Source organism: Palaemon carinicauda, chromosome 26 (genome assembly GCF_036898095.1).
Source record: "Palaemon carinicauda isolate YSFRI2023 chromosome 26, ASM3689809v2, whole genome shotgun sequence".
NCBI classification, from domain to species: domain Eukaryota; kingdom Metazoa; phylum Arthropoda; class Malacostraca; order Decapoda; family Palaemonidae; genus Palaemon; species Palaemon carinicauda.
The window spans coordinates 62,932,309-62,945,645 of NC_090750.1; the positions used below are offsets into that span (position 1 = coordinate 62,932,309).

The window sequence follows — 13,337 nt, forward strand, 5'->3', positions numbered from 1 at the left end:
TCAGCGCATGCAATTGGAAGATAGAAGATTTTTTGTGAAATACCTTCCGGGTTTCCATTTAACATATTCCGACGCTGCTCTTGCGATATTAGTCGTTTGGATTTTCCTTGGTCATGTTCACGCCAAGTCCAAGATGCAGAACCCTTTATGCCATGTACAAGAACGATATCTAACAAAGGATTCTCATTCTGGAAAAAGGTGAATAATAGGTGTTTATGCATACAGTACTGTATTCCTCTGATGATAAAGTATTCATTAACCCTTTTACCCCCAAAGGACGTACTGGTACGTTTCACAAAACCCATCCCTTTACCCCCATGGACGTACCGGTACGTCCTTGCAAAAAAATGCTATACAAATTTTTTTTTTTCATATTTTTGATAATTTTTTTAAAAATTCAGGCATTTTCCAAGAGAATGAGACCAACCTGACCTCTCTATGACAAAAATTAAGGCTGTTAGATCAATTTAAAAAAAATATACTGGAAAATGTGCTGGGAAAAAAATAACCCCTTGGGAGTTAAGGGTTGGAAATTTCCAAAGAGCTTGGGGGTAAAAGGGTTAAAATAATGAGAATAGTGAAAGGAAATTCAATAAAGTAATATATGATATTGTTACCAAAATTCCCAAAAAGAATTTACAAAAAAATTAATGAATATAAAATCTCACTTTGGTGTCAGTCTTTATTTGGTACAATAAATAAGCATAAAAGCTTCAACGAGCAAATCTGACATACTTACTATAAGGATGGTTATTGCAAAACTCAATTATACTGTAGCCTAAACCTAACCTGATTACACAAATTATCCATTAAACCTTTAACCCCCAGCCTATTTGGAAATTTCCAACCCTTAACCCCCAGGGGGTTATTTTTTTCCCAGCACATTTTGCAGTATATTTTTTTTAAATTGCTCTAACAGCCTTAATTTTTGTCATAGAGAGGTCAGGTTGGTCTCATTCTCTTGGAAAATGCCTGAATTTTTTCAAAAAATTATAAAAAATATGAAAAAATAATTTTTATAGCATTTTTTTGCAAGGACGTACCGGTACGTCCATGGGGGTAAAGGGGTGAGTTTTGTGAAACGTACCAGTACGTCCTTGGGGGGTAAAGGGGTTAAACCTTGACAAAGTGTTCTAAAAACAGGAATGAAGCACAAAGGAAGTAACATATCAACTAAATTTGAGTCACAAAGCTAGGTAATTTCAAACCACAAACTTCAATCTTAACCGTAAAAACATTGAAATTCAATAATAAATTTTGTCATTTTTATGCTCAATTGATGTTCATATTGCTTTGTCTATAGAAGCTGACTGCTATAGGCCTGGGACAACGACAGGGATGCTCCATAACGCACTAGTAAGGCACCGTGAGACACAGGAACACAGAGGGAAACGGTAGGAAAGGTTATGGAATGAACACAATGGGACCACGTGGGGACCGCGCGAGACACAAAGGGGTCGGGGACACAAAGGGTCGCACTGGGTAAGGAGAACGCGTCGGGATGCTATCGCGACGCGACCAGAAAACTTACTGGAGATCGAGACCTGAGCAAGCATGCTCTCTGACCCCGGGTCGCCTCATGGCGCGTATCACTCCGCCAGAGGTTACCCCGCATAGAAAAGGGGAGTAGGGTAAACTATACAAAATTCTGGTTGGTTGGGAGGAGATCCCAGATACTCCTAAGAAAGTACTGTAGTTCGAGGTAAGTACTCCGTGTTGGAACAAACTAAAATTATCCATATTCTTCCCTTCAAGAGGGGACACACCTCTTGCACACCAAGAAGACATTTGCTGGCTAATGGCAACCTAATTCAATCTGAAAGTCACATCTAATATCCTATTCTCTTGACATTATTAGTTAGTGGGGAGAAGAGTGGGCATGCATGAGAACATAACAAATTTCGAAAGTAATTTGCATTATTCCTAGCCTTACAAGCCTGAATCTTTTATTTAGGGAGATTGTTTCATCGTGAGCTGGAATCAGTCATTGAAATGGATAATGATCAGTTATCCCACTGAAGAGGGTGCAGGGTGAGAAGCTCAGCTCCTTCCACTTAGCTCATCACTCACTTTTAATACTTACGCCAAGGACTTAAAGAGGTGGTTTGAGGAGGGAAGTTATATTAAAGGATTCAGGTTTGTATGGCAAGTAAAAATACAAATTAATTTCAAAATTTTTCATTTGTTCCTACACTGACATACAAACACTCAGCACACAGAATACGGGATAGGACAATTCAAGACGACAGATCCCTGTCTCGCTCATATTCACATCGACATTGTGGGACTCCTACCATGATACCAGACGACCCAAGGCTACACCTGTCAAACAGTAGATGGTGGATAGCTGCGCAAAACCTCTAATCAATTGGGCGAGCAAATACAGAATTCCACAATACATAACCAGCGATAGGGGGGGACTAATTTCACATTAGCCCTATGGGGTGTCCTCATAGCAAGTCTAGGGACAAAATTAAACCATACAACAGTGTGCCAACCCAGAAGCCAATGGCACTCTCATGTGTTTCCATCGTTCCCCTATATCAGCGCTCACCGCCAAATGTCAAAACAGATGGAAGGAAAAAGAGCTTACCACAAATCCTACTAAGCCTTTTACCCCCAGGCTCTTTGGAAATTTCCAACCCTTAACCCCCAAGGGGTTATTTTTTTCCCAGCACATTTTGCAGTATAATTTTTTTAAATTGCTCTAACAGCCTTAATTTTTGTCATAGAGAGGTCAGGTTGGTCTCATTCTCTTGGAAAATGCCTGTATATTCTCGAAAAATTATCAAAAATATAAAAAAAAAAAATTTTATAGCATTTTTTTTGCAAGGACGTACCGGTACGTCCATGGGGGTAAAGGGATGGCTTTTGTGAAACGTACCAGTACGTCCTTTTGGGGGTTAAAAGGGTTAAGACTGAAAACAGCACCAAACGCAGCCCTCAAAGCTTAGCAGGTGTAGGTACTCTACGAACAATCATCAGCAATACCCGCAGGCATATTTCAGGATCCAAATGAACCCACCATCCCCTCTGACATCCGTAAAGTAATAAAAGAAATTCTTTGAGAAAAAAAAAAATAAAGCTTGGCTAAGAAATCCTACATCTTCACAGAATTAAAACATACAAAATATGCATTTGTCAGAAAAGATTCCCATCGACATCCCTGTCACCCGCATACTCAGGACATCAATGCATACTACAGTACAGCATCTCACAGAGATTCTGTTCACCAGAATACAACCTTGCATGGACAGCATAAAAGCGTACTTATAAGAAACACAAGATGATACCAAAACTGTTTCTTTTCATTTCAGGAACAATGGCCCTTTATCTTTAAAACAGAAAGTAACATCTAGTAAGGAATATTGTAAGCTTTCAATTCATATGTTTCAAATGATTTTGTTCCTGTAAATAAAATATATTCAAGCATTTACAATCTGCCACCATGGACTGTAATCATGTATAGTACCTTTTTAGATGTAAATATTTCCTACTAGTTTCCTGCTCAAAAAAGGGATTTTGACGTAGGAAAAATCTATTTCTGGGCGAGGGACCTGTGCCGCCCAGTGAATAAGCTCCATTTAAGCACTTATTCTTAGGTAATTTACTGCTAAATATACCAGAGAAAAAATGTAAAGGAGTGCTAGGTTAACTAGCTCGCTCACCTATTGGTGTCGGTATAAAATTGGGCGTATATTCCAGAGGTCCCGCACTATTTAGATTAATCCACGACAGAGAACCCCAATAGAGGAGAGCCGTTCAACCTCACTCGGTACTACTACAATGCATCCGCTCAGAACCCAACTCCTTAGCACCCAAAGTTTGGGGACTCCAAGGGAGAGGAGCTGGGAGGGTTCACTGGGCGGCACAGGTCCCTCGCCCAGAAATAGATTTTTCCTACGTCAAAATCCCTTTTCTGGGCTCGAACCTGTGCCGCCCAGTGAATCTATACAAGAGAAAAATGTCACCAAACTTGCAAAATAAAGGAAAAAACATAAGCGTAAGAGAAATACAGGATGCTTTAATCAGAGATGAGTACCAAAAAACAATTATAAGGGTATCTTAAATATGAACATAAATCCAATAAGGTAGGTATAATAATGCCGTGAGTGATAATATATACAGATACTCAGAAGCATAAAAATTTACAAATATAATAACAGTATTCAGGTGCGAGACCAACGAATACAATAGGGTATAAATGAGGCAGGTAAGAGGGAGAGATAAAGAGTCAAGGCATTAACCTGTGAGTTACTCGGGAGTAACTACGCTCCCTGCGGCTACTGTAGAAAATTTTAGGGCTTCCAAATGTTTAAGGTAGTGTTTCTTGAACACTGACGGTGATTTCCACCCTGTATACCTGGAAAGGTCTGTAAAATTCATGTGGTGAAAGAAGTTCACCGAGGTGGCAACCGCCCTGATATCATGTGCAAGAGGAAAAGAGTCAGGGTTAGCTTGTTTAATAAAGTACAAAATTTGTTGCCTGATCCCTTTAATAGTAATGGTACCGCCTTGTTCTCTAACGAATAGAGGCCCCGAGGAGTTAGAGGAGGTCCGGGATAGATAAGACCTAAGAGTAGTGACAGGGCACAGCGACGGATCTTGCGTGAGGGGAACAATTTTCCAGGAGGTCCATCTGTTTTGAGGGTCTTCATTCTTAGCCAAAAAGAATTTGTTAGGAGAAAGAAGGACCTCTCCTGAAGGCAGAAAGTCAATATGACCCGGGTCTCTCGACAAGGCTGCCAATTCAGAAATTCTTGCCCCGGAAGCCAAGCTCACTAGGAAAAGTGTTTTCCTGAGAAGGGGCATGTAATCACAAGAACTGTTAATGGTATCAGAAGCCAATTTGAGTACGTCATTAAGGAACCAGGTCACCGGGGTAGGACGAGTAACCGGTTTCAGTCTGGCACAAGCTTTCGGAATTGAAGCTAACAAAGAGTCGGTTAAGTCTATGTTAAAACCCACTAGGAAGATCTTTTTCAGAGCCGATTTAATAGTGGTGATAGTATTGGCTGCCAGACCTGATTCTAATAAAGATCTAAAGAAAGTGACTGTAAGGTTCAAGTTCATACAGTTCACGTCTGAGTCTATTAAAAATTTTGCCAACTTTTTAACTGCAGAGTCATACTGACGGATGGTGGAATCCCGTTTATCTGATTCTAGGAACAAGGTGTTTTGAGGATCAATATTGGCACCATGCATAGCCGCAAACTTCATAAAGTCCATAAAGTTAGGGCGCTCTGAATGTTTGAGAAAGCGTACACAACGCGTGTTTGTACTATCTGAGACAGAACCGGATTGGGTATCGGGTGAGGGTATAGTCTCAACTCCCGCAGGAGAGGATACCAGTTGCTCTTGGGCCAGTTGGGTGCGACCAAGGCTACTCGTCCCTTGAAGGATCTCAGTTTGTCTAGAACTTTCAGCAAAAGATTCACCGGGGGAAAGAGATAAATCTTTTCCCAGTTGTCCCAATTCTGTGACATGGCGTCTGTGGCGTAAGCCTGAGGGTCTAGATTGGGAGCCACATATACTCTCAATTTGTGGTTGGATTCCGTGGCGAAGAGGTCCACTTGGAGACCGGGAACCTGAGAGAGAATCCACCGAAATGACTTTAGATCGAGTGACCATTCCGATTCTAGAGGGGAGGTCCGGGACAGGGCGTCTGCCACTACATTCCGGACTCCCGCCAGGTGGACAGCTGAAAGATGCCAACGGTTCGAGGCTGCTAGGGAGAATATGGCTATTAGAACATGGTTCAGAGGCCCTGACTTTGACCCGCCTCTGTTGAGGCAGCGGACCACCACTTCGCTGTCGAGGACCAGACGAAGGTGTTGTTTCTTGGGAAGAGCGAGACGTTTCAGGGTTAGAAGAACTGCCATGGCCTCTAGCACATTGATGTGAAAATGGCGGAACAAGGGAGTCCAAAGACCTTGAACTTTCTTGAGCTGAGAATAGCCGCCCCAACCTGATAGGGATGCGTCTGTGTGAATGATTAATTCCGGGGGCGGAAATCGAAGGGGAACTGACTTTGACAGACTGTTTGCTCTTGTCCAAGGAAGAAGTCTTTCCCGTAGAATGGGAGGAAGGCGGACTTTCCTGTCCCGGAGCTTCCGGTTCGCCCTCGAACGCCAGACACGATTGATATCTTTCAATTTTGCCTTCAGAAGAAGATCCGTCACTGAGGCAAACTGAAGGGAACCCAGAATCTTCTCTTGAAGCCGTCTGGAACTTACTTTGTCTTTGAGAAAGCGTTTGGTGTTTCTTGCAATCTCTAACCTCTTGGGTCTGGGAAGACACAGAGTATGAGATATGAGATCCCATTGCAGGCCGAGCCATTGGAACTTCGATTTTGGAAGAAGACGGGACTTCTTGAAGTTGATCTGGAAGCCTAGAGATTGAAGATAATGGATGACTTTGTGAGTGGCTTTTAGGCAATTTTGGGAGGTGTCTGACCAAATAAGCCAGTCGTCCAGATAGGCTACTACTTGAATCCCTTGATTCCTGAGTTCCTGAACAGCGACTTCTGCTAGCTTTGTGAAGATCCTTGGGGCAATGTTGAGCCCGAAAGGCATCACCTTGAAGGAGTAACTTTTGTCCCCTAAGCGAAAGCCTAGGTACGGACGGAAGTGTCTCGCTATCGGGACGTGATAGTAGGCGTCTGTAAGATCGATAGAGGTGGTGACGGCCCCACGGGGAAGTAAGGTCCGCACCTGCGAGACGGTAAGCATTCGAAACTTGTCGCATTGAATGGACAAGTTGAGAAGGGATAGATCTAGAATCACTCTTCTCTTGTCTGAATCCTTCTTCGGAACACTGAACAGCCGACCTTGAAACTTCAGATGTTTCGTTTCTTGTATGGCATTCTTTTGTAAAAGTTCCTGGACAAATTCGACCAGGTCCGGAGTGGAATGTTGACGAAATTTGTTCGGAGGAGGAGGTCCTTGAATCCAACTCCACCCTAGTCCCTTGGAGATGATACTGAACGCCCAGGGACTGAACCTCCATTTGTTGCGGAAGGCATAGAGCCTCCCCCCTACCTGCTGCACCTCAGTATTGGTTTGAGGAGTTGCCTCCACGTCCGCCTCGGAAGTTCTTTCCTCTGCGAAAGGCTCTTCCCCTGCCTTTGTTCTGGTTAGAGCCACGGTGGTAGCCTCTACCTCTACCATAACTCTGGGAAGAGCTATGAGCCTCGTAGGACTGGTTAAAGGCAGGGGAAGTGGCGGAGGCACCAGAAAGCTGGCTCTTAGGTAGCAGAACGGTGACATAGTCATCCGAAGGAGCCCGAGAGGTGGAAGGCTGTGCAGGGGCAACAGAAGATGGAGGAAGAGGCAGCCGGAAGTTGGATGAAGCACTCTGTTGTTGCCTGAACTGGGTGGAGGTATATGGTCTAAGCTTCTTCCTACCCCGGGCTTGATAATTTGCGGGGTCATACTTGCGTTTAGGGGTCAAACCCCAACGGGCTTTAAGGCTCTGATTAACCCTAGTGGCCTCCGCCAAGACTTCCTCTACGAGATCCTCGGGGAAGAGATTTGAACCCCAACAGGAGGACCGGATGAGTTTATTAGGTTCATGCCTAATCGTCGCCTCAGCTAGAACATGCTTGCGACATCTGCGTTTAGCAGTAGCAAAGTCATATAAGTCATAATATAACGACTGTAGCGTAGCCTTGTTGAGAGACTTAAAAATACTCTCCGTATCGTAAGTCAAGGCTATCGACTCCGTGGATGTGGCCAGGTTTAGAGTACGGCCCACACGTAGGCGGGAATCATATTCCTGTTTAATGAGAGATTCCGGGAGACGGGGAAGCTTCTCACTAAACAAGACTGAGGCACAGTCTGCTGCAAGCTTGCCGGAGGTAAAGGTGGTATGGACGTTGTCCCAACACTCAATACCTGAGGGAAGAAGGAGGGAGATTGGATCCACCTCTCGGATGGGAGGCAAGGGCTTCTCCTCCAGAGCATATTGAAAGGCAAGCTCTGCCACCTTATTGACGCATGGAGTCAAGGTGTTCTTGTCCATTAAGAACATCGTAAAGGAGCTTTTATGAGGCGTCAGCATGGTGTTAGTGCAGCCGATGTCATTCAAAAATCTGGCCCAAACAGATTGGGCTTGCTCCTTCGGGAAGATGACCGTCTCTTTGGGGACCTTGTCTAATCGGACTAAAGCTTCCTCGGTAAGTCTGGCATAACCATGAAATGGAAATGCCAGACCCGGAGGAAAGAATTCAAAGTCCTCTAGAGGGCGAGTGCCAAGGCCCTCCAGAGTCAACATTCCGTCTGAGAACGGGGAATGAAGAGCCATCCGCCAGGGGTTGTTCTTGGCAAACGGCGGGAGCTTAGAGGCATCCGGTATGAGAGAGCTTTGGACTCTCTCCGGAGCTCCTTGCTCTAAAGCCCCAATTCTCTGACCGAAGTTAGAGAACATCGTGTCCATCCTCGACTGCATCTCCGAAACCAACTTTTCCTGCATCTCCGACACGATGCGAAGCATAGCTGATTCGGAAAGGCCCGGGCTAGCAGCAGGAGGGGCGGAAGGAACTCCCGGGTCGTGAGACTTAGAGGAGGAACCAGAGGTCTTTGAAGACGGGTTTGTACCAGGTTTAGAGCCATGAGAAGTCTTGTGAGGCTTGCGAGCTTTGGGTAAGGTCCTTGAAGTAGACTTATCCTTAGGGGGAACCGGGTATGAACGTTGAGACGAATCACGGTCCCCAGAAAATCCAAGAAAGGAAGAGCGATCAGAAGAAGAAGAAAGAGCGGGGCTGAGGATAGGAATCTCAGCGCCGGACACACCTGCCTCACTTACCACCCTACCTGTATCCGGCTCGTCTAGCAACATTGGTTCGACGTCCAGGTTCATGGAGGCAACATTGTCCTCCAGACCTCCGGGGGCGTCCGATGGATCTTGCTCTGGGTCGATGAGACCCGTTATAGTGGCATCAATGTGGGCAATGATGGGAGCTGCCACATGCCTAGCCACAGCAGCTGAAGACTTGGCGTTGGGGTAAACCATGGTGCAGTAGTCCTCAGATAGGACGTACGGCCGTTTAGACTTTACATTCCGGGCAAAACCACCAACCCACACCTTCAGTGTGGCCCGAGCCGCAGACTTTTGCTCCGGGGATGCCTGAAATAATAGTGGGAATTATAAAAGGGAAACTCCCAATGGTCCTTCAAGACCATAGATATCTTACTAATAGTAAATAAAATAAGAAGGCAATATAGCCAACGGGACTCACCGAGTCAGAACCAAGGGTAGTGATGAGGTCGAAGCAAATCACACAGTTATCCGGGTGCCATACCACAACGTCTTCCAGTTGAACCCCACAAGGGGCGTGAGATCGGCAGACGGAGTGGCCACAAGGCTGGTGCAGAACAGCTGCACAGGCCGGCGTCAGACAATGCACCATCTGTAAAAAGAATAGTATATGAGAAACTGTAATTCTCTTAATTAGGGGCGGGTCTGGAGGACCCGGGCCTAACATAGGTCTAACACAAGATTAGAGCCTAACTACTATTCTATAAGTGGCCTAACATAGGTCTAACACAAGAATAGAGTTTAACTATACTATTCTTTTAAGTAGGGCCTAAAATAGGTCTAACACAAGATTAGACTGTAAAAAATAAAATAAATTTTTTTTTTTTTTTTTTTTTTTTTTTTTTTTTTTTTTTTTTTTTTTTTTTTAGGGCGGGTCCGGAGGACCCGGGCCTAACATAGGTCTAACGCAAGGTTAGAGCTTAACTATAATATTCTTACATAGGGGCGGGACCGGGGGTCCCGGGCCTAAACATAAGTCTAACTTGAAACTAAAGTATAGCCATCCATTCCGGTCAAGCCGGGAGCATAAAAAAGGATGCAAAAACAAGGAATTAAGACACATAGTGTCTGATTTCCCGGGGTGGGGTAGACCCCGGGCCGGGAAATAAAGGTATATTCAATACCAATTCCTTTAGGGACTCCGGGGTAGTGATCTGTCATATATAATCATCATAGGAAATGTTATAAAATAATAGGGGGGCGGAACTGTAACTAAGAACTGCCAATCGAACCCGGAGGGTTTCGTATAACATAAGCCAGAATGAAAAGTGAATATAAAATAGGGTACACCGGGATCCAACTCTGTAGACCGGTGGCCAACCAGACTAGACAGAGACTAAACCGCCGGGCCACCCGGAGGACAAAGTCCATAAACACTTAACTACCCCCTCTAAAAGGAGGGAAGGCAACGGTCCCTTAGTGGAGGGGGGAGAAGTCTAGCCTCCCACCTAGCTAGAGGGGGAGCGTGGGGGAGGATCACGTGATACGAGGCAGCAGGGCTACCAACTGACGATCCCCAATCAGACAGATCAAACGGAGTAATGGCACAAATATTCATTATAATAATAATAATAGCGTTAAATATATGAATAAACACATTGAAAATTTTTGGGCAAGGCATGCAACATAAATAATTAAATCACAAAAGACACACCTGATGGCTAAAATAACATTGCCGCCTTAGCACGGTCGGCAGCCATAGCGATACGTAAATGATATCGGCCCAAAATTTGAACCACGAGGATTCTAAACGCTAAATAATGAATATTCACAATAACAAATAATATTTGATAATAAAAATAATACACATAGTAACACCGCAAGTGAAAATTAAAAGCTCTCAAAAACAGGAGTACCAACTGTAGTGAAATCAAGCAAGATCGGTATGAACGAAGAGAATAAACTCCTATAATATAAATATTAAACGATCTAGGTTGCTCAAAACACAGTAAAATCCAGCTTGGTACTTAACTTAGACGGTGTCTCCTGGGAAACCGACGAAGAAGCCATAATTCACTAGAAAATATCCAAAAGCGAGAGCACCAGAAAAAAAGCGGGTTACTTTGAACGTTGTGCTAAAAGGAGTTGGGTTCTGAGCGGATGCATTGTAGTAGTACCGAGTGAGGTTGAACGGCTCTCCTCTATTGGGGTTCTCTGTCGTGGATTAATCTAAATAGTGCGGGACCTCTGGAATATACGCCCAATTTTATACCGACACCAATAGGTGAGCGAGCTAGTTAACCTAGCACTCCTTTACATTTTTTCTCTGGTATATTTAGCAGTAAATTACCTAAGAATAAGTGCTTAAATGGAGCTTATTCACTGGGCGGCACAGGTTCGAGCCCAGAAAGTTACTTTATGTTAAATTTCTCTATAAATGAACTAATTAATCCCACCCTCCATTTCTGTCCTAACTATGACCAGCAAAAAATGACGCGCATACGGAAAAGATATCCGACACATGAACATAGTAGTATGCTAGAGAGTGCAAGAAAAGTTGAGGGCGCGTTCGTGTAGGAGCACAAGCTCGCATAGTAATGTGCTACTGTATATGCGCATGAACATAAGGGCCGAGGCCTCCAATCCTGTAGGAGCAGAGCACTGAAGCAGTTGTGGGGGTTCGTGCATAGTAATGCACTAAAGAGTGCACATAGTAGCGAGTAAGTGAGCCCACACACAGGTTGACTTTTCCTCGTTCTTCGTAAAAGGAATCAAGGGGCTCCTGAAGCAGTGGAACCAGTAAGAGTCATGCAAATGCAACTCCTATCGATATGACTTTAGGACTTTTTCATCCATATAGGGGAAAAGAAGGGCAGAGTCCCCATCGTGTTCAACAGCGTGTGAAGAGACAAAGGAGAGGCAGAGGCAGAAGTGGAGGAGGAAGTTGAAATTTTCTTTCTAGTGTGGCTTCCAGGGCACCGGTAATGACACTGATGAGTGAAAAGATCCTAGGAACTCAGGAAAGAAACAGCACCTCCAGGAGATACATCTCTAGTGCCTTTTCAGGTACAAGATGATGCTGAGTAGAAGGGCAATGCCCCTTCCCATCAACTAAGTGGAAGCAGACAATTTTTGCCACTTGTGAAGGAATAAACAACAACAGGAATACTGTCAAAGATTCTTCGCACACAATGAACCCCCAACAAATATCTAAAAAAAGAAAGATTAAAACAGCTAATTGATGGCACCGGGAATCTATCTGCATTCTCCGTCAAATAAAAAAAAAAAAGTGGCTACTCTTTGAGTGCTGGTGGACCCACCACCTGCTAGGAACTACTGATACCTTGTTATAAATTTCAACAGCTGAATTCCAGCTACACTGAAAGCATACTTCCTATTAAAGGACAAGAGTTTGCATTTGTGTATTAACATACTAATTTTGCATTATAAATACTCATTACAAGATCTGGTCCTAAAACTGCTTCAAATCTACTTTATTCAGGAAAAATCATAAGACTCAAACTCGTAAATCTAATTTCAAAAACATAGTACAATACAGTAAATTTCTCTAAGATATCTTTGATTCATTTTATGATTCCACTCACTAAAGCTGTATATAAGTGTCCTCTATCTCCTAATTTTTACAATAATATTACCTTATTTGATTCCCCTTTTGAAGAGGACTAAATGAGACATTTTGTCTGATAGATGACATGTCCCTACCCTTTCTCTAAAATTACTTGCGGTACAAAAAGCAATTACCTTACTGTTTCTTTATGTTGTTCCATAACCGAAATACAAACCACGCTATTTACATTGGGTTTACCTTATAGCACAGCTGAAATGGCGAACCCAATGTAAATAGCTAAGGTTTGTATGGTTAGGAAAAATACAAATTATCTTCGAATTTGTCATATTAAGTTAATATTCTGCCCATTTCCCCTAAGCTGAAGAATTATAGGCCATTCCTCTTGAGCTGCCACCGAGCATAGCAAGGCTATGGTATTCCATTTTTACTTATTGCAAATCTAGGCTTTCCACATACATTCCTTACAAAGATGGTGATCCCAAGCTTGCTAGACTAAAGAACTCTTCTACTGCTATTTTTCTTTTCCAGATTTTTGTAGCCACGGGACCATTTGCCTAGCCTTTCGGTATTCACATCCATGAGGAAAATAACTTGAAATAAATCTCAGGAGCCATATAACCCATAACGATGGCTTCTTAAATGCAAAGTAGGATTGGACATTATTACTCCTAATACATTTTTGCTATGAAGTCTAGTACTGTATTCATTATGACTAAAATAAAATACTTACATCAAAATCTAACCATTGCTAAATACCATACCTTATCCAAGTACGGAGGGTTGAAAACATAGACACCTTCAACGTAGACTTCCTGTCCATCTACCATTTCTTCATTTGATTGCTTAAGATTATGTAGGCCCCGCCATGCAGGAAGGAAAAGTTCAGGATGGGGGCTTTCAGAAAATACATTAAGGACATCTACCAACCCTGCAAGTACATTCAATGGTTCTTTAAAAGAAAAATCAAACCAACAAAAAGCAGAAACAAAAT

The 13,337-nt window shown here is 43.3% G+C and overlaps 1 protein-coding gene across 4 annotated transcripts in view; it reads right to left on the minus strand.

The window, feature by feature from the left end:
* LOC137619541 (protein SERAC1-like) overlaps positions 1 to 13,337 on the minus strand; it is a 74,929-nt gene that overhangs the window by 36,985 nt on the left and 24,607 nt on the right. For all 4 annotated transcript variants that reach the window (XR_011039927.1, XM_068349634.1, XM_068349633.1 and 1 more), the window contains 2 exons: positions 13,108 to 13,274; positions 44 to 188 (listed from right to left, as the gene is read on the minus strand). Coding sequence is in view for 3 of the 4 variants with exons in the window: in XM_068349634.1 (XP_068205735.1) it covers positions 44 to 188; positions 13,108 to 13,274 (312 nt within the window). In the remaining variant the exon portion in view is untranslated. The remainder of the gene's footprint in view (positions 1 to 43; positions 189 to 13,107; positions 13,275 to 13,337) is intronic.